Source organism: Chelonia mydas, chromosome 10 (assembly GCF_015237465.2).
Source record: "Chelonia mydas isolate rCheMyd1 chromosome 10, rCheMyd1.pri.v2, whole genome shotgun sequence".
Classification (NCBI taxonomy): Eukaryota; Metazoa; Chordata; order Testudines; family Cheloniidae; genus Chelonia; species Chelonia mydas.
In genome coordinates, this window is record NC_051250.2 from 23,494,188 (window position 1) to 23,514,615 (window position 20,428).

Consider the following 20,428-nt stretch of genomic DNA (forward strand, 5'->3'; position numbering starts at 1 on the left):
AATGTCCTATATTGACAGTCTCAGAATGAAACATTTCAGTCTTTCATTTTAAAATATTTCACTTCACATTTTTAAATTTTGTATTATATTATAATTAGTACAAAATAAAAATGAATGAAGCATTTTAATAGTTTTGAAATGAGGTTTTGATCAACCTGAAACTAATTTTTGTGGAGAATTTTTCTTCATGGAGAATTTTGAAATTTCAGGTTTTGTGCCTATTTGGAATCACATCAAATTTCAAAATCTCATATCCTTTCTGAGAGAGAACTTCTGTCCTCCATATAGCTCTATTTGCAGCACACAGAGCTTGGGAAGGGCTGAGACTGCTCAATTTAGATCCAGATCCACACAAAGCCAGAGTTTGGTGATGTATTAATTTGGGATTATGGTTCATACTGTTCTGAAGATACAAACCAGCTGTGAAGTTTTGACATGAAACCAAACCTCCCTAAGGTTTGGGCAAGTACAGTACACTGCAAAAGGAATGTTAATGGGTGCCTGAACATTGGCTCTAAGCAGCCCCATCTACACTTCCACTCAACCTATTTATCGGCTTTTCTCTGGCAGTCACTATATTATCCAAGTGCCTCACCAATACTACCAAATTTCTCCTTAGTACCCTTGTGAGTTAGGCAAGTGGTGCTCTCAAATTGGGCTTGTCAGCCAGAAGTGGATTCTGCAGGCACCTGAGCAGAAGTCTTACGTGTACGTATACCATGATGCAGTTTGGATTGACGGTTGCCAAGGTTTTATCTCCATTTTACATATGGGGAATTGAGGCACAGGGGGAATTAAGTGAGTTGCCCAAGACCACACAGAAAGACTGGGGCAGAGGTGGGAATTGGAGCCAGTTCTTCTGAATCCCAGTTCAGGGCCTTAAGCACAATACTCTTGTTCCTCCTCCAACTCCAGTCTATGTATAGCAATTGCAGACTAGCGCAGGCATTGGAAGCATGTAGGATGCCCTACAGGAATACAAGCACACAATCATTCACTTCTCTCTCCTTCCCAACAACTCATTGATTCCCATGAATCATATCTGAGGTTGAGTCAGGTAGTGCCTGGCTCCTGCATCCAAACGTGACCTATAACCCTTTGCACTAGTTGCAGTAGTGCTTCAGGGTGGTGCTGCACTAGTGAGCACAAGGTCTCAGGGACCTGAGGTGAGAGATCAAAAACACTGTTAAAGAGGGGGATAAGTCAGCAGAAACTCCATGACTGAAGAAGTTGGAGGCTACCCTATTGTTGCATAACCAGCGCTATTCCAGGAGCAAAGTCTCTTAGCTCTGGTCTACACTGGGCGGGGGGGGATCGATCTAAGTTACTCAACTTCAACTACATGAATAACGTAGCTGAAGTCAAGACACTTAGATCGACTTACCATGGTGTCTTCACTGCGGTGAGTCAACTGCTGCCGCTCCCCCGTCAACTCTGCCTGCACCTCTCATGGCGGTGGAGTACAGGAGTCGACGGAAGAGCGCTCGGGGATCGATTTATCGTGTCTAGACTAGACGCGACAAATCGACCCCCGCTGGATTGATCGCTGCCCGCCGATCTGGCGGGTAGTGTAGACATACCCTTAGATGTGGTGCTTTAGGGAGGGGAGGGGCTACTTCACCTATGCACACCACCAACTCCTCCTACAGGCATCCAAAAAAGACTGAAATGCAAAAGGTCACAGAACTAGTTGTTTCACTAAAATGTAGTCTTCAAATCTGTCCCTCCTAAAATAATTACCAGGGGAGAAAAAGATCCTATACTTTGTCTGAGATACTTTAATGGCATGTTGGGTGGAGGAAACAAAGTCAGATTCTTTGCGCTGGACAAAATATGCCAAGTGCCAACTCAGATACACCGGGCATGAACTCAGATCGCTCTATACACTTGTTAAAGAGCAGGATAGGCATATAACGTTGACATATGTGCCTGATGTTGAAAAATTGTAATTTTGTGCTTAAGTATAAGGAGGAAATTATGTAAGAACAGGTCATTCTTTAAAAAGCAAAACAAAAAGAAACTTAGCCTGGTAATGAAGCCAGATGCAATGAGACCTTAGATTGCCTGTCTTACAAGTGTTAACTGGAAAAAGGAAGATTTGTCTGTGGGATTAATGTAAATCACTTAACTTGCTGAAAGTTGGATGAATTTTCCATTCCTCCCCCTCCTGCTGCCTGAACTAGTTTTACATCCTTCTTTCCCTTTATTCTGACCTGTTTCAAACTTGTACATCTCTGGTGGTGCACTCAATGAATATAAATCCTTTGTATGTCAGCCACTTTCATACACATTTATACTTTTACAAGACAATTAATCTCTAAAGATTGTTCTTTGGCACTAAGGTACATCAGACAATGGATAACTGTCACTGGCTTGAGAATCTTACAAAATGGCTGTGCATTTTTTTAACTGATATCTACTACAAAACCCAAGAAAGCTATAGGAACACTGTAAAAGCAGTAGCTCTTCTGAAAGTTTGTTCAAAATTGAAAACATTTTTCTGTTCCTCCTGCACAAACTGGTTCCAGTGTGGAACAATAAGATAATGGAATGAGCCCCCCCAGTTAGCTCATGCATTTAAGTGTTTAATTCATTAGTGCTTTGCAGTTGTGGTAATTGAATGCAAGCCTCATTTCGGCTGAGGACTTCATTCTTTTCCTCTCAGTTCAAATTGTTTTCTTCCAGAGTTTCAGTTCCTGAGACATGGGCAAAGTTCAGTGATGACAATATTAGACACTCTCAGAATGCACGGGCCAACTCCATCAAGCTCCGTGAAGAAACAGAAAACACACTGGAGAATGTATCTGAGGAAATGTGGAAGCAATTTACTGATACCAACTTGGCCTTTACCAATCGCATTGCTGAAACAGCTGATACAAAGAACAAACTACAAACACACCTGGCGAAGGTAAGAAAATGACTGCAGAAGTAATAGGGGTTGGAAGCTACAAGATATATGATTCAGGACAGAAAGAACCAGAGTTTTCATTGGTGAGGTAAATATTCAACTAAAAGCACCTTTGTTGGCACATTACTAAATAGCTTTACTAATGTTCTCCAAATGGGATCACAAATTGCATTTAGAGCCATAAGAAGAGCTGTTAGCATAGCAGCAAAATAAGATTTTACTGCACCACAAAGCCATAATGCAAAACGTGCCTCAGGAGATACACTATGATGCTGCTTGAAGCTGGAATGTCAGAGGAAGGAGGAGGAGTAAGAAGGTGACTTAAGCACTGCCTCTTTTTGCTAATTGACATTAATTAAAAAAATGCAAGCAAATGCAAGATATTTTAGGACCGTAAGGATTTCAAGGCCCCTGACAGAGTACATATTTTTGAACAGCTTTTGTTTGATTAATATTTTGCTTTGTTTTTTTGTTCATGGTGCATTAACCTTGGAGACAAATCAAACAGAAAGTACCAAAAATCCTACAAGCAGCAGCATGCCTCAATTTTGGAAGAAGGGGAAGATTTTAATATTGCATATTTATTTTAAAGCAACAAGGGGAGAGCCCACACACAACATTTATTTTAACTTAAGTATTTTTAAATTTTAATTATGAATGTTCATTAATCTAGTTCAGGGAAAACTGAGAATTCTGGACAGGCAAAGCCAGTACCCATGTGGGCTTTTTAACTTTGTAGATTTCTTTCATTTTATAACTGGGACTAGTAAAACAGGCGGAAGAAGATTATGGATGACAGACCAAGGTTAGCCCACTAGCCACATACTTTCCTTATCCTGAAGACCTTTCTGCACCCATAATTCCAATTGCCAGGTGCAATGATTGTGAGATCAACCCATTTTTATTTTCTTCTGCAAGTCAAGTCACCCTTGACTTACAGAAGCTCCCCCAAGGCCTTCATGCTATCTCATTTAGCTCCAGACTCTCAGAGCTCTTACATTGACCTGAATTATTTAATCCTTCACTCTTTCATTAATAATTTAGCACACAAAGTTAATAATTTAAGTGAGCAATAAATCCTCATTAAAAGAGACTTCTTCTTGAATTTTTGCAAAGAAAAAACAGACTATGTAATAGCTAGCAGAGAAGTTTCATTTTTCTGTGCAGGAATCTTTTTTGGTTGTTTTATTGGCAACAATAACAAAATCTGCATTATTGTTTAGTGTCAAGCTTTCCCGGGGCCTGAATTGATTTGTAAATTGTAGCTGCAAAAACACAAACTTGCAGCACATATGCCAAACAAACTGGGTAGAGACTTTCCTCAATTTTCTCACCCAAATCAGAAGCTGGCTTGAGGCCTTTCTAGGTTTTGGAGAATAAAAATATTACATTTCTCTTGTTTGAAGACTGCCCTCTGATTTATTAGGATTATAAAATGCCACTACAGTCTTCAGCAATTCATGCTCAAAGTTGTTCCATCCCCTTTGATATAAATATCTCTCCCACATCCTTAACCTAAGTTACAGCTTGGGTGTGCTCTGAAAAATAGTCTACTGTTCTTTGGTGGATCAGACAATCTGACTTTTCAAACATGACTTACCTCTCTGACTTACCTCTCTCCTTCACACTTATACAAACCCTGGATGGTATTTAAATAGCCAGTTTTGTATTTAAATTCCATCTTTGTTAGCTTCACAGTAATTCTTTTCAGTATTAGTTGATTAGCTAAAACATGTAGAACAAAGTCAACAAGAGATATTGTCTCTGTACTGATAGATATATGTTGACTGGAATCTTGTTAAATTGTCCCTCACTGGGATCCTTTCGTCTGACTTCAGTTAGACTAGCTAGGTTCTCCATGAAAAGCCTCTTTCTCTTGCAAAGATGACAAGTTTTCTTGTTTGCTTCAACGTGCATTTGGAAACAATAGGGCTTTTCCTGCCACCCTGTTTGCCTGAAGTTGTAGAAATTATTAGTATTAAAGTAGAGTAAAGAGTATCCATAGGAATATAAAGTGCCTTGTATGATATCAGCAACCTGTCACATGGTGATAGGGATATTATCAAACAATCTCCTACATTTGAAATATACCTGAAACATTCACTACAGTCTAGATGAAAAACTTAAAATTGGAGTTCTTTTTTAAAATCAAGTTTAGAAAACTGTGATTTGTGTCCCTGTAACACTACAGTTCTTTTCAGTAACTTGCTATATGAAATCTGAGGAAAGTAACATTCAGTTTACATAAGGAAGTTATTATTTTGTATGTTACATGTTGGAAAGGAAAGTCTGCAGAGTTCTTTAGAAAATTGCATTGTTTTCTCTCTCTTTAAAGAATCCCTCTGGTGTAAGTACTGCGTTACCAAGAGTTGGTGAGATATAGTGCTAATAATTAACGTTTACATAGCACCAATAGATTAGTCATCCCACAGTCTCCCAAGTTGTCAGAAGGTAATTACAACAGAATACAAGAGAAAAGTACAACACGTGCTTGGGATATGTTAAAGAAAACTGGTAGTTGGTGCCAGGTTTAGGTTCAAGGTTATGTTTCTGTTTTTCTTTAGCTTGACATTTTCATATGCTTATTTTGTTAAGCCGCTCACAGTTTCAATGTATCTTTCCAATTTGTCATCACATATTTCAGGACAACAAACCAGAGCTTCAGAGAATCTCTAGCCTAGAGGTAATTCACTGCACTGCCATATAAGAACTCTAGCTTTGATACCTGACCCTAGTTCATTGTTCCAAAGACAGCACTTAAGGAAAGGGAAAGTGTCTGGGGTCACTCAGCAAATCCTTTGTTAAAGATGGTTGATCAGATTTGATGGGGATTCTGTCCATGCTCTTTGTCCTTAAGGATGGTGGCTATGACACTATCTCAAGAGTGCGGGTGTAGATGTAAGGAGGAGGGAAAGCGAGAGCAGGGATGAAAAAGAACTACCTGCTGAACAGTTTGGTATATTTTAGCTGTAGCTAAGGCTAGAAGACATGCCCTTTTTCCCGAACCCTGAGAATGTGTCATAAAAGATAACAATGACGTAAGAACTGGGCCTAGGAGGTGCCAGTCATTTGACAAGCTAACAAAGGGGAAGGGGCACTGAGCAACAGCTGCCAAAATCTATGACCAAGCTTCCTCATTGCCTTTGTTCTGCCTTTGGTCTATGATTCTTCTGAAAGGCAGTTATTCATGATTCTGTTTAAATCTACTAGTCATTAGACAATGAGTTGCAGAGACCCTTCATGTTAAAAATCCTTCTCCTTTCAGTTTGTTTTTGCATTCATTTCTCAAGAAATGAATACAACTAGTAAAACCCTTTGCTTGTGTGCCAAATTCTTTCCCCAACTCAGCAGGCTAGCTTTATGAACTGGGGAAGCGAGTGTTCTTTGAAAAGGTTTGCTATCTTGGAACCAGTAAGAGTTATTTATTTAATGAGGTCTGGAACCCATTTCTGAATCCCAGATATTTTTCGTCTTTGCAAAGTGGCAGAATCTCTTCCAGACAAACACAGCCAGTCCCTCAGTGTTCCTTCTAAAACCACTACCTTGACAGAGGAAAGGACCAAAAAATATCTAAAAGGGCCAATACCATGGGTGTGGGGATGCAACTGATCCTCTGATGCATTGCTGCATTTGTGTTCTGTTTTGTATCACTTGTGTAAAAAAAAAAAAAAAAAGTCAGTGAAAATTCAGACCCCTAAGATCTTTAATCTCTCAACCCCTGGTCCATTGGGTGTGTTTTAAACACACAATCCTGGATGAATAGCTTATATCTTACTCTGTGAACTTCATGTAATGCCTCTGAAAACTTAGTTGGTTTCCTTTGGAATTAGGCTTCTTGTAAAAACTGATCTAATTAAACGTATAAAATCTTGGATCAATGCATTACACTGGTGTAGGGCTGTCTGTAATTGATACTGTAGTGGTGACTATGTTGTGCGCTGTGGTTAGTACATACAGTTTCTGCCTTCAAAATGATTCTACTGGTCTGAAAGCTTTTACTTGTTTGTTATTCCTAATATAATGGGGAATACCAGTTGAACTGGTAAAAACAAAAACTTGTAGAAATTGCACTCATTGGACCTTTCCCCCAGCTTAATCTAAATAAGTAAATCCCACAAGGAAATTCTGCCTATTTTCCTTTTGCCCTGTACAAAGTCTCACTTGCTTATTACACTTCTCCATTTAAATTGCATGGCCACAACATGTCACTTTCTACCTGCCTCTATATCTTGTCTCTTCACTGAGAAGGCAAAATACTACCCTTCATCTTCACATGTGCAGATGTTACCATTTCTGCTCCTAGATCAGTGGAACTGGCCCATGACCTCATCACAAGAGCATTGTGCACTGTTTCACAATTCAGTGAGCATGCAGCATGGTTGGCATTGTTAGCTGGAGAATAACTGAAGTGACAGAAGATCGTCCTCCATTTGGAAGGTTGAGCTCTGTGCTGCAGGTTGTAGCCAACACCAGCTTTTTGTTGCTATTATTAGAATTGTGTAACATTTAGATAAACATAATGTTAAATACAAGCTCTCTGCGTTCGAGTAAAGACAACATTGCAGTGGGCATGATTCTTTTCTTTTGGACCATAAAACTGGGGATAATACCGGGGGATACTGAGGTGCATTAGCAGAGCTGTGTGGAAAACCTGTTCAGCTCCTGCCTGTTCCATGGTAAGGCTGGCTTTGTAACCACCATCCCATGTACATCCCTGGCATTTGCGTGCAAGAAGAATGTCATTGCCCCAACCCACTGCTTAGAGAACTCAACTACAAAAAAGCACACAGACATTGCTGTGGTGCGTTACAGCATTGCTTTTCAGATGTGCACAGGCTGTGTTCTGCCACCCTTACTTATGCTGGACAGCACCATGCTCCACAAGGGAGGAGGTATTAGGACTCTTCCCCAAGTATGGCACTATTTACTTAGTGCTAGATTGTGGGGAGGAATCTGGGCCAAAGCATTTAAGTGGTTTGGCATAGGCTGGCATTTTAGGTGTTTTTCATACCGGAATGTCAAAAATACAGGAAAATTACAAAGGGGAACAAACCTGCACTGGTCAGGAGATCGACTGATATTCTAAGACATCTTCATTTCCAGTGTCTATGATTCTGTGTGATGTTTAGTTCCTGTCTCATCCTGAGCTCCCTGCAATGCCAGTGGCTGGAGCATGGCAGGTATGCTTAAGGTCACAAGACTGAGTCAAAGCCTCACACCCCACTTGGCCAGGTGCAGAGTCTCCCTGACAGGAGGACTTGGAGAGGAGAATGAGAGGGCCAATTCGTCTATAATGCAAGTAGGCTGGTAAATCCCTTAACAGGTTATTTTAAGATGTAAAGTGGCCAGAAAGATCAGTAGGTTTGTTCTGTAGTTTTAAGTTGACAGTTGTAACTGCAAAGCTTCTTTATCCCTTGCTTTTTTTCTTTCATTCAATGGTTTTCTATTTGCCTGAGCCACCCCCTTTTCATTGCCCTGCCCTACAAGAGTGAACCCAGGTCTCTTGGTGTTTTGAGGAGAAGCCATGGAGAAACTCTGGCGCTTGAAATGTAAAAAGCTAGGTAGATCAAAACCAGTGGCTGTGTGTGTACGAACACCCAGACAGCATCTATACTAGGTTTTGGTGCTCTTCTTCTCCCAGCCATGGCTGCTGAAGGGTGCATGAGACCAAGGGCAGCATTGTCTGAGACTCTCTTTTAAAACGGTGTTTGCTATTCTCTCCTATTTCTGACTATGCTAGTTTCTTCTATGCAGCACAAAGTCTGAAGTCCTTCCTTAGCGAAAACTCATTGAAGTCATCAGAAATTTGCTGGAATAAGAACTAAACACCACACAGGATTTGGCACCACCTGAATTCTGTGTCTCCTAATCCTTCAGGGCTAAAGTTTGCACCCTGATTTACTTGATACAATCTGTCTCATAACATATATAGCCTTCATAACCGCTGTGTACTTCAGTGGAGATCCTTTCCCAGACAGGAGCCAGTCCCAAGAGGTCCTAAGCACCACCGTTTAGAAGTTGACAGTGCTCAGCATTTCAGGCCCAGAGTGCCTACTCCTGGTCTCATTGAACATAAGAACGGCCATACTGGGTCAGACCAATGATCCATCTAGCACAGTATCCTGTCTCGGACACTGTCTAGTAACAGAGCTTCAAGGGAAGTGTACAGATCAAAGCAATTTTAGAGAGAGTTTCACCCCTTCTTCCTTTCCCAGCTTCTGGCAGTCAGAGATTTTAGGGTTGCCTTGAGCATGGGGTTACACTGTCTACCATCTTGACTAATAGCCACTGAAGGATCTATCCTCCATGAATTTATCTAGTTTTTTTAACCCTGCTATACGTTTGGCCATCACAGCATCTCACAGCACTGGAGTTCCACATGTTAAATGTGCGTTATGTGAAAAAGTTCTTTCCCTTGTTTGTATTAAACTGCTCGCTATGAATTTAGGTGGGTGGCACCTGGTTTTTGTATTGTGAGAAAGGGTAAATAATATTCTCTATTCACTTTCCCCCCCACACCATTCATGATTTTATAGATCTTGATCATATCCTCCCTTAATCATCTCTTTTCTAAGCTGAACAGCCCTAATCTTTTTAGTCTCCCCTCGGATGGAAGTCATTCCATACCTTTGATTATCTTTGTTGCCCTTCTCTGAACCTTTTCTAGTTCCATTATATCCTTTTTGAGATAGGGCAACCAGAACTGGACACAATATTCAAGGTGTGGGTGCCCCATAGATTTATATAGGAGTACTGTATATACTTGTTCATAAGCCGAATATTTTTGGTAAAAAAGTGATGCATCAAAGAGCGGGGATCGGCTTATAAACAGGTCTACACCAAAATCTGATGATTTAAAACCCTATGAAATCATTGAATTAAATATCTAATACATTGTCATTTTGTTTACCTGGAGCGTCTGCAGGCATGGAGCCCCTCAGTTCCCTGTGGCCGTGGTTTGCCGTTCCCAGCCAATGGAAGCTGCGGGAAGTGGCGCCACTTCCCGCAGCTCCCCTTGGCTGGGAACTGCAAACCGCGGCCACTGGCAGCTGAGGGGTTCCGTGTCTGTGAATGCTCCAGGTAAACAGAATGTCCTGACCCGCCAGCGGCTTACCCTGACGGGCTGGGAGCCAAAGTTTGCCCACCCCTGAAATATAGGGTCGGCTTATAAAAGGGTCATACAGTTTTTACTATTTTTACCTATGCATCTGGGGGGGGGGTCGGCTTATAAACGAACAGGCTAATGAATGAGTATACACGGTATATATCTACCACTTTCCTAATAGGTCCTAACATTGTCCTAGCCTCTTTGACCACAGCTGTGCATTGAGCTGAAGTTTTCAGAGAATTATCCACAATATGCTAAGATCTCTTTCTTGAGCGGTAACAGCTAATTTAGACCCTATCGTTATGTGTGTGTAGTTGGCGTTATTTTTTTCCCAATGTGCATTACTTTTTCCTTATCAATGTTGAATTTCATCTGCCATTTTCATAGAATCATAGGAGTGGAAGGGACCTCAAGAGGGCATCTAGGCCAGTCCCCTACACTCATGGCAGGACTAAGTATTACCTAGACCAGGGGTTCTCAACCTTTTTTTCCCCTGAGGTCCCCCCTCACATGCAATAAAAACTCCATGGCCCACCAGTGCCACAACAATTGCTTTTCTGCATACAAAAGCCAGGGTCGGGGTTAGGGGATTTTGTTGCCCAGTCACTCAGGTTTGTGAGATCCCCCAGTAATTCTTTGCAGTCAGCTTTGGACTTACCTATCTTGAATAATTTCATGTCATGTGAAAACTATGCCACTTCACTATTCCTTCCCTTTTCCAGATCATTAATGAATATGTTAAATAGCACAGGTCCCAGTACAGAACCTTGGCAGACCCCGATGTTTACCTCTCTCCATTGTGAAAACTGACCATTTATTCCTGCTCTTTGTTTCCTACCTATTAACGAGTTACTGATAGATGAGAGGACATTCCATGTTACCCCATGACTACTTAATTTCCTTAAGAGCCTTTGGTGAGGGACCTTGTCAAAGGCTTTCCAAAAATCAAATTACATTATATCACCTGGATCACCCTTGTCCACATGCTTGTTGACTCCTCAAAGAATTCTAATAGATGGGAAGTCATACCTTACCAATTACAAAGGCCATGTTGACCCTTCCCCAACAAATTGTGTTCATCTATGTGTCTGATAATTCTGCTTTTTACTATTTTGTTAATACTATTAGTTAGTATTAACTAACTATTTTTACTATTTACGATTTTGCTGGTACTGAAGTTAGTCTTACCAGCCTGTAATTGCCATGATCGCCTCTGGAGCCCTTTTAAAAAACTGGCATTACATTAGCTACCTTTCAGTCATCTGGTACAGAGGCTTGTTTCAATGATAGGTTACATACTACAGTTAGGAGTTCTGCAGTATGGGCGAATACCATCTGGTGACTTATTACTGTTTAATTCATGAATTTGTTCTAAACCCTCTTCTACTGACACATCAATGTGGGACAGTAATGCAGATTTGTCAAAGTTAATAGAAGTTCTGCTACTGAACTCAGCAGCTGCAGACTGAACCTTCTGTTTCCTTCCAAAAGAATACTGAGTTTGTGTTTTTAAAATACAAAGTGTGGAGACAAACTGGGCTCCTCTAGTATTCTGTTTAGCTTCCCTGTTCTAGAATATACTTTTTTACGAAGACCAGTCCTGCACACACTATTGCAAATGAGATCTCATTTACTCTAGTTCCTTACACTCTAAAGGTACATTTAATGTATCTATGCAATGAAGATTTTTTCCTCCAGTTTTTCTTACGTCAAGCACTACACCAAAAGTTTTGCCAGGAACTTGCCCAACAGTGACAACTTCTCCAACTCTGGCATCCATAAGGTAACGAACTATACAAGGCTCAGGGTAATGACTACACAGTAACTCATCTGTATTTGAAAGTATTCGGTCTCCTACCAGCACTGCTGGTGCGTTACCAGGCATTCTAGTCTCTTATCAAAGATGAGTGCTCTACACAATATGTTCCCTCTTAGGGAAATGATTAAAATGATCATGAGAAAAAGATTATGTAGTACAATTAAAAGATGGAGAATAAAACTGCACTCCTTCTCCCATGGCAGTCAATGGGAGTTTTGTCACCGACATCAACCCAGGTAGAATCACATCACGGGAGCGTAGCTACTACCCCTCTCCATTCAGATGTAGCTCAGTTAAACTCCGCTGTTCCCAACAGACTCCACAAAGTTTACCTTAAATCAACTTCAGAATACTTAAGGTTGTAACATCAAGGAACGCATCTAAGAACTTATTATCGTGTGTTTTGGAAAACAGATTTTGTGGATTTGATAAGGTTATATAAAGAGCACAGAGGGAAAAACCCCCACCAAATCTATTGGCACAGCCCTTGCCTCTTTGCTGCATTACTTTAGTTCTGCAGGATCAAGTGCTTTCAATTTCTAGTCACCAGACACCACACAGGATTAAAATAATCCATGCTGTTTCATTTTACAGGATAGATCAATTGTTCCACCACATTTTTGACTGTAAAAACTGAACTAATTTGCATTCAGTCAGGGGAACAAGAGAGGAAATTGCAGACATCTTGTCTTAGCAAAGATCAGCTTTGTACTTACCCTTTATGCTGTTGGAGACTTGGTTATTTGTCTGAACCCTAAAAATGGTCAGGATCCAAATTCAGAGCAAACATCTAAGCCAGTGGGAAGGAAGTCTCATAAGAACACTTGTAGGTCAGTAAGTCCGCTTTCATTCTTACATTTGCTGTCCAGCTGCTGTTTCCTGTTACTCTTACTTCACCTGGGACTCTCCCTCATCATTGACTTATTCTGGAAGTGGGCCATAGATTCCCATCCATGGGATTTTCAGTGTGTGCTAACTAACTGCTCCTTTCCAGTACTTCTTTTGGGGAAGGTGCCAGGTGAGCCTAACACATCCATAGTCCAACAGGAGTCTTTCAGGAGCTGATTTGCATGGGGAAATAGTACAGACTCACTAAGTTGCTTTCTTACAGCATGGAACAGGAAACTATTAGGACAAGAAAAATGGTCCCTTGACAGCCAGTGAGTTTCCTTCTGGTTCACTGTGGAGCTTCTGTATAGAAGAGTCCCCTGACCCCCTCGAGCCTGGTTTTCTGTTACAGTTCTAAGACATTTTACAAATGATACAGTGGTAAGGAGCCTGGCTCCTTCCTTACACGTGGGGGAATGGAGAGAGGCACAGGCCACTTTACAAAGATGCTAAGGGGTGACTTGAGCAGTCTATAAGCACCTACAGGGGGAACAGAAATTAGATAATAGAAGACTCTTCAGCCTAGCAGACAAAGGTATAAGAAGATCCAATGGCTGGAAGTTGAAGCTAGACAAATTCAGACTAGAAATAAGGTGCAAATTTTTATCCATGGGAGTAGTTAACCAATGGATCAACTCGTGGTGGATTCTCCATCCCTGGAAATTTTTAAATCAAGACTGGATCTTTTTCTAAACTGTGTGTTCCAGTTCAACTACAGCTTTTGGACTGGAAGCAGGAATTAATTAAGGGAAGTCCAGTGGCCTGGGTTAGACAGGATGTCAGACTAGATGATCACAATGATCCCTTCTGGCCTTAAAGTCTGAAGTACCTCTGTGATTCTCTAGCAACTGTTGCAGGAATTAGGTAGATGGGGTCTAAATGGCCTTTTTTTTCGGTTTTCAGCATAGATATCCCCCAAGAAAAAATAAGATTATGTCCCTTAGCCCACTTAGAACATATAGCTCAAGCTGGGCTCTGCACTGCCCCAGGACCAGAACTGGAAGCTAGTGAACTGAAAATATAGCCCATGGAATATAGTACAGAACCCTTGGGATGTAATTATCATAATTCCTCATTAGAACAGAGACTGTCCAGTTATAGCCTTAAGGACACTGTGCCAGATTCGGAGAGAGGCCCATTTTAGAATTAGGGGGAAAAATACATCCACCCTTTTGCACCAGGAAAGAAAAGGAAAGTCTTATCATAGTGCCAGTTCTTCCTTAAAATGCTTGCATCTCTTTTCTCTAAGATCTACATTAACATGAATAATTACCTTGGCTCATCACTCCCAGAAAACAACAACTGAGCAGGATGTTTGCATATGGGAGGTTCCTATAGTCACTGTGGGAAGCAGTCATAACAGACCACAAGTGACATGTTTATATAGTCCAGTTTTATACCATACCTAAACAGCTGAGTATTTCAGTCAGCAATGCTTTTAACGTTTTCAGGAGTGTTTGTATTTCCAAAGGTAAAACACAACCCCACCCTTCCTGCAACAGTGCCCTTTATATCTGTACGTGGATATAAAATATATTATAAAATCAGACACAATTAGTAAAACTGTGAAAAAATAAATAAGTAACTGCAGCTGGTAAGCCACATGCCTAAGCTACCAATTCAAGCTAGATTTGATGTCTCAGCCACACCCATTCATTGGTCTGCTCACAACAAATTGTAACTCATGTGAGTAGACCCTTTGAGATCAGTGAGAACTTTTGTGACTAAAGGTCACAGTCCTCTACCTTTTCTGACTGTAAAACATAGCATAGTGCACCAGTGACACTACAGAACTTGATACTGGAGAGTAAACTGCTTTTTTGATTTGGACATTTTTACCTTTTATGAGTGCAGAAAAGTTTACAACTAGAAGAGCTGGTTTATTTCTCCCTGCTGCCAAATTGGCTTGATTTAAAAACAAACAAGTGCTGGTTTGTCAGGACAACAGGACAACATTTTGTCAGGACAACATTTTGGAGAACAATGGAGAGCAGAAATAAAAGGCAATTTCAAAAAGAGTAAACAGATTGTATTTTGGAAGACGTCAAAAAGCTCCAGCCTATTTATTTAGATTGTGTCCATTACTGTTTCACCTGGGCCCTTCATGTCAAACAAAAACTATCACAACACAAAAACACAAAGTCAGCCACATAAGCAAGCTTAATAAATCATAACTTCAGTTTGATTCTCTGTATCTAGCCATTTCCCCTCCAACTTATTTAAATAAGATTTTCCATCACTCACCCCGCAAGATCGAATAATTTTAGACAAAGCTGAGGGGCTTTTTTCCTTCCTTAGCAAGAATAGAACACGCTTACATGGTGGCTAGAAAGAAAAAACAAATACATTTTACATTTTTATGCCCCCTCCTAGTTCTAGATTTTATGATAGTTGTAAGGTGGTATTCTGGATACCTCCTTTGAAATATTTTCAGAGGTCAGCTGCCATAGATCTGTCCATTGAGGCTGATCTGAGTGCTCATGAGTTTAGTAACAAGGGCAGGGTCTGACACCTCAGCACTTAGCTTACAATAGGCTTAGATAAAGACATATTAAAACTTGATGGGGGAGGAAAGAATTGGTTGTGAAAATGTGTTGGACCTGCAGTCACACTGAAAAGCACATACTGAGGGTAGTAAAAAGTTGGGGTGGAGGGGGCAGGTGTGAGACTACTTCCCCACAACATGTTACACCGCTGACCCTGGGTTACACACAGGGGGTATTTTCAGCCTTCATCTCTCAGGCTCTTACAGCTTTCCACACCCATTCCTGATAGTTGAACAAACAGTTAATTTTATTCTTTAATATTGGAACCTGTTTAAGAGTAAAAGTCTCAAATGATTAGTGAACTTTGACTAAGAAGTGACTGCAAAGGTGTGAGCTGGTACGATCAGCTCAAACTTGCCAAGCAAAATCTGTTTAAAGGCGGAAATATATATTTTTGTCCAGAAATAGATACATATTAGGCCTGTACTGACAAACATGTAGAGGTGAAAAGCAAGTCACTTCATGCGTTTCTCCTGAATGCTACCCTGTGGGAAAGAGCAGGGTTCTCTCGCTGGAATGAATGATTAATCTCATGATATCAGAGGAACTACTCCTGCCCTCACTGGTTTGAACAGAACCACTGTGGTCCTGTGTGTGGGGCAGAAGGAAGGGAGTGGTTCACAGACAGGCCATAGAGGAGAACCCTGCCCTCCCAGCAAGCCATGGGGCAGTACTCCATAGTAAAGTACTTCATGACAGAGCATGGGGGAAAGGGGAAGTTGGGAGCGTGGCCAAAGGGACCAAACTGAGTGACATTGCCATGCCTAGAAGGGTCTGTTCAGTTTGGTGATTTGATTTGCAATGTAACATGAACTCTGCTCACACTCAGGGTATATGTACACTGCACTCTGAGGTGTGAATGCAGCCCAGGCAGACATACCAGTGCTAGCACGGCTAAAAATAGTGTAAATGCAGCAGCATAGGCTGTACAAGCATGCCAGGGACCCTGCATACTGACCTGCACTGCTGAAGACGGAACCCCTGTGTCTACCCTGTTATTTTTAGCCATGCTAGTGCAGGTATGTCCAGCCGAGCTACAATAACCTCTTGGATTCCAGTACAGACATAGCCTTAGGGCTAACAGGCTAAAAATAGTTGTGTGGGCGTCGTGGCTCTGGCGGAGATTCGGGTTAGCCACCCAGCTCAAGCGTAGAGGGTTGGGTGGGCTTGAGCCTTGCTCGCATGAGTCTGTCTGCTTAGGCTGTGAGGGTCACTCCCAACTGCCATGTAGACATACTCATTGAGGGACTCTGCTAAGCCAATGTGTGAAGACAGATTGGATTGACCATCTCTCTCTCACACACGGCTGTGGCATTATTATGCAAGAAATCTGTGACTGGCATTACTGATGCTCTGCTACTGCTCAGTGGCTGGAGGGAAAATCCCTCCCTCCTGCAACCACTGCAGAGTCCATCTGTGCCAAACCAGTTTACACAGGCTTGGCACAGGGACCAGGATTTGGCCCAAGGGAATATCAATCTTCTGTATATGCAGTAGTAAAACCTTCCCTTTCTCTTAGCAAGGGCTATATCGTAGGAAATACAGTGATGGACATATTTAGTAAGTTACCTAGAAGGGAAACATTTAGGGACGTAGTATTTTCCGACAGGGGAAATGGTCTTCTTCATTAGTTTAGAACCAGAGTGACCTGGAGGTAAGAGATTCAAAATTAAAACTTTGTTAATGATTGTAAAGAACCCTTTTCCTGAGACTGAAGACAGTATACTTAACACATGTCTTTCCTAATGGTCCTACATTTTATAATCTGTCTTAAATTAGAAGATCCAAGTAAATTTCTTCAGCTCTCTACCTAAGCTTATCTCAAATTGATTGCCTCACTTGAGAAACCACAGTAATCTTACTACTTATATCTCAGATTCAACAGAATATGAAGGAAATAATTATCAAAACTCTGCCTAAGGTTACTGATGAGAGAGGACTGGCTAACTAATTTTCTGAACGAGTTGTTGAGTAGCAACCTTTTCTCTAATTGTATTAACAGTACTTGTGTAACACAGATTAAAGTCTGGTTCTTAACAGTCCAGTTTGATTGCCTGAGAAATATTTTTTCAAAATTAGCAAGAGCAAAAATTCCAAAACTTCATGAAAAGAATGTCTGATTTCCAAGCATGAATGACTTTAATGACAGATGATACTAAACTGCTCAAGATAGTTAAGACCAAAGCAGACTGTGAAGAACTTCAAAAAGATCTCACAAAACTAAGTGATTGGGCAACAAAATGGCAAATGAAATTTAATGTGGATAAATGTAAAGTAATGCACACTGGAAAAAAAAACCCCAACTATACAATATGATGGAGGCTAATTTAGCTACAGCTAATCAGGAGAAAGATCTTGGAGTCATTGTGGACAGTTCTCTGAAGATGTCCACGCAGTGTGCAGAGGCAGTCAAAAAAGCAAACGGGATGTTAGGAATCATTAAAAAAGGGATAGAGAATAAGACGGTACCTTATTGCCCTTATATATTGCTTTATTGCACCTTATTGCCCTTATATAAATCCATAGTACGCCCACATCTTGAATACTGCGTACAGATGTGGTTCCCTCATCTCAAAAAAGATATACTGGCATTAGAAAAGGTTCAGAGAAGGGCAACTAAAATTATTAGGGGTTTGGAACGGGTCCCATATGAGGAGAGATTAAAGAGGCTAGGACTTCTCAGCTTTGAAAAGAGGAAACTAAGGGCGGATATGATAGAGGTATATAAAATCATGAGTGGCGTGGAGAAAGTGAAGAAGGAAACGTTATTTACTTGTTCCCATAATATAAGAACTAGGGTCCACCAAATTGAATTAATAGGTAGCAGGTTTAAAACAAATAAAAGGAAAAAGAAAAGGAGTACTTGTGGCACCTTAGAGACTAACCAATTTATTTGAGCATGAGCTTTCGTGAGCTACAGCTGTAGCTCACGAAAGCTCATGCTCAAATAAATTGGTTAGTCTCTAAGGTGCCACAAGTACTCCTTTTCTTTTTGCGAATACAGACTAACACGGCTGTTACTCTGAAACCTGTCAAATAAAAGGAAGTTCTTCTTCACTGAGCGCACTGTCAACCTGTGGAACTCCTTGCCTGAGGAGGTTGTGAAGGCTAGGACTATAACAGAGTTTAAAAGAGAACTGGATAAATTCATGGAGGTTAAGTCCATTAATGGCTGTTAGCCAGGATGGGTAACGGATGGTGTCCCTAGCCCCTGTTTGTTAGAGGGTGGAGATGGATGGCAGGAGAGAGATCACCTGATCATTACCTGTTAGGTTCACTCCCTCTGGGGCACCTGGCACTGGCTGTCGGAAGACAGGATACTGGGCTGGATGGACCTTTGGTCTGACCCAGTATAGCCATTCTTATATTCTTAATGTGTGTGTTTAGTGAACAACTGAAAAATGAAGTAAGAGTAGTACAGTTTTAAATCAACTAAATTTCTTACTTTCTTTCCACATTAACAATGCTTTTGGAGGACTACCTTTCTTACAGTTTTGTTTCAAGTAAGTTGTTTTCCTTGGTTAAAGTACTGAGATACAGGTTTTGTACCTCATTCAATATAGCTAGAATAATGTTTTCAAAATTTAACATTAGTTTGAGCTGGGGGTCATAGTCTTGAAAATGTAAAGAGTTATTATGTGGTCCGTATAAATATTTCTCCCAGTTAACTTCCCTGTTGACAAATATTTTTCCCCTGTAAAGACACAGAATTTCTCAGCCTCATGTTAAGATACAGATGAGTCTTATTTTGTTTTTTAAATATATTATTTATAACCTGACAGTCTTTTCTAGTCTATGCAAAAAATCAGTTTCCATAACTGATCTATAAATAAAACTATTAGGATTTTGCAGGTGCTTTTTGGCATTCCTACAGCTCAAAGATTGCTCTGGTATTGAACTCTGAAGATTGTTTACTGTGTTTTCTTCAGCCCATTTAGTTTTATTGTGAAGCTTTGTAAAGAAAGGTTTGCAATGGTCTGTCAAGTCCACAGCACCATCCTCCACACACTCAGTGTGCCTAATCACTTGTGTAATGCTGTACATGGAGGGGAAAAATTCTTCCAGGCAGGCTCCATGTTGATCAGCTGATGCTCTAAGTATGAAATTTGATTACCCCTGTCTTAGCATGCACAACTACTGTACAAATATTACTATTCATACTTATTCAAGCCTCTTTTCAATCCAGCTAAAATATTTGATTGCATGACCTGCTTGGCAAAGAATTCTATAGGCTGATGATACACTTTGTAGAGGAGTATTATAATTATTTGTTTTAAATGTACCTGCCTTTTACTTTCTTTATGGACCTCTGGACTCTGCCCCTGTTTCCCCCCAAATCAAAACAAATCTTAAAAAATCAGAAGACAAACAGTGACCTGGAACTAAAAACAGATCAACCAACCAATCAACCAAACCAAAACACTACCTCCAAGCAGTTATTTTGACCCTGAAAAGAGAGGAGCCAGAGACACCATGAAGTCTCCTAGGAACTTTTCTACTGCTAATTGATTTTACACAGAGGACAACATTCAGATCTTAGCAGCAGCATAAAACCTTAAGATAGATAGAGTTGAAAAGATGTTGGGCCAAATTCATCCAGCTTTGACTGGATCAATTTTAAATTCTGAGTTATATCAGGGATAAATTTAGTCAAAGATTATTACACATAATTATTAAACCTTGAAATACTGTGCTCCCATGTCTAACACTTATAGTGAAGTCAACCGTAATTACACTAATCACTCAGGGAAATGAAATAACTAGCAAGAAATTACTTACACATGAAATATGTACAACCAAAACATTAGATCAGACCATGAAACAAACAGAAGAAATTACAAAACACTGCGGCACAATGCAGCAGCTACCTTGTTATTACCTGACTGTACCTTAGTGTATTCAGCTCCTAGGCACTTAGCAAAAACCACAGAAGCAAGGACATTCACAGCTGGGGACTGAGTATAATATTTTAAGAATATGTTGTGTGTAAGGTTATTTTGATCACACCATGAAGCATGAGTGAGATTTCAGCAGCTCTTGTTCCCAGTAATATTGATCCAGCCAGTCACAGCCACAGCCTTGGAGAGGTGGAAGTGAACAGCAGTTTATATAAACCCTCAGGAATGCCACAGCACAAAATTCTGCTTATTTTCTGTAAG

General features: G+C 40.6%; 1 protein-coding gene across 1 annotated transcript in view; it reads left to right on the plus strand.

Annotated features, from left to right (window-relative positions):
* TEKT5 (tektin 5) overlaps positions 1-20,428 on the plus strand; it is a 58,442-nt gene that overhangs the window by 16,800 nt on the left and 21,214 nt on the right. The window contains exon 5 of the mRNA XM_007053808.2: positions 2,686-2,908. Coding sequence (XP_007053870.2) covers positions 2,686-2,908 — 223 coding nt within the window. The remainder of the gene's footprint in view (positions 1-2,685; positions 2,909-20,428) is intronic.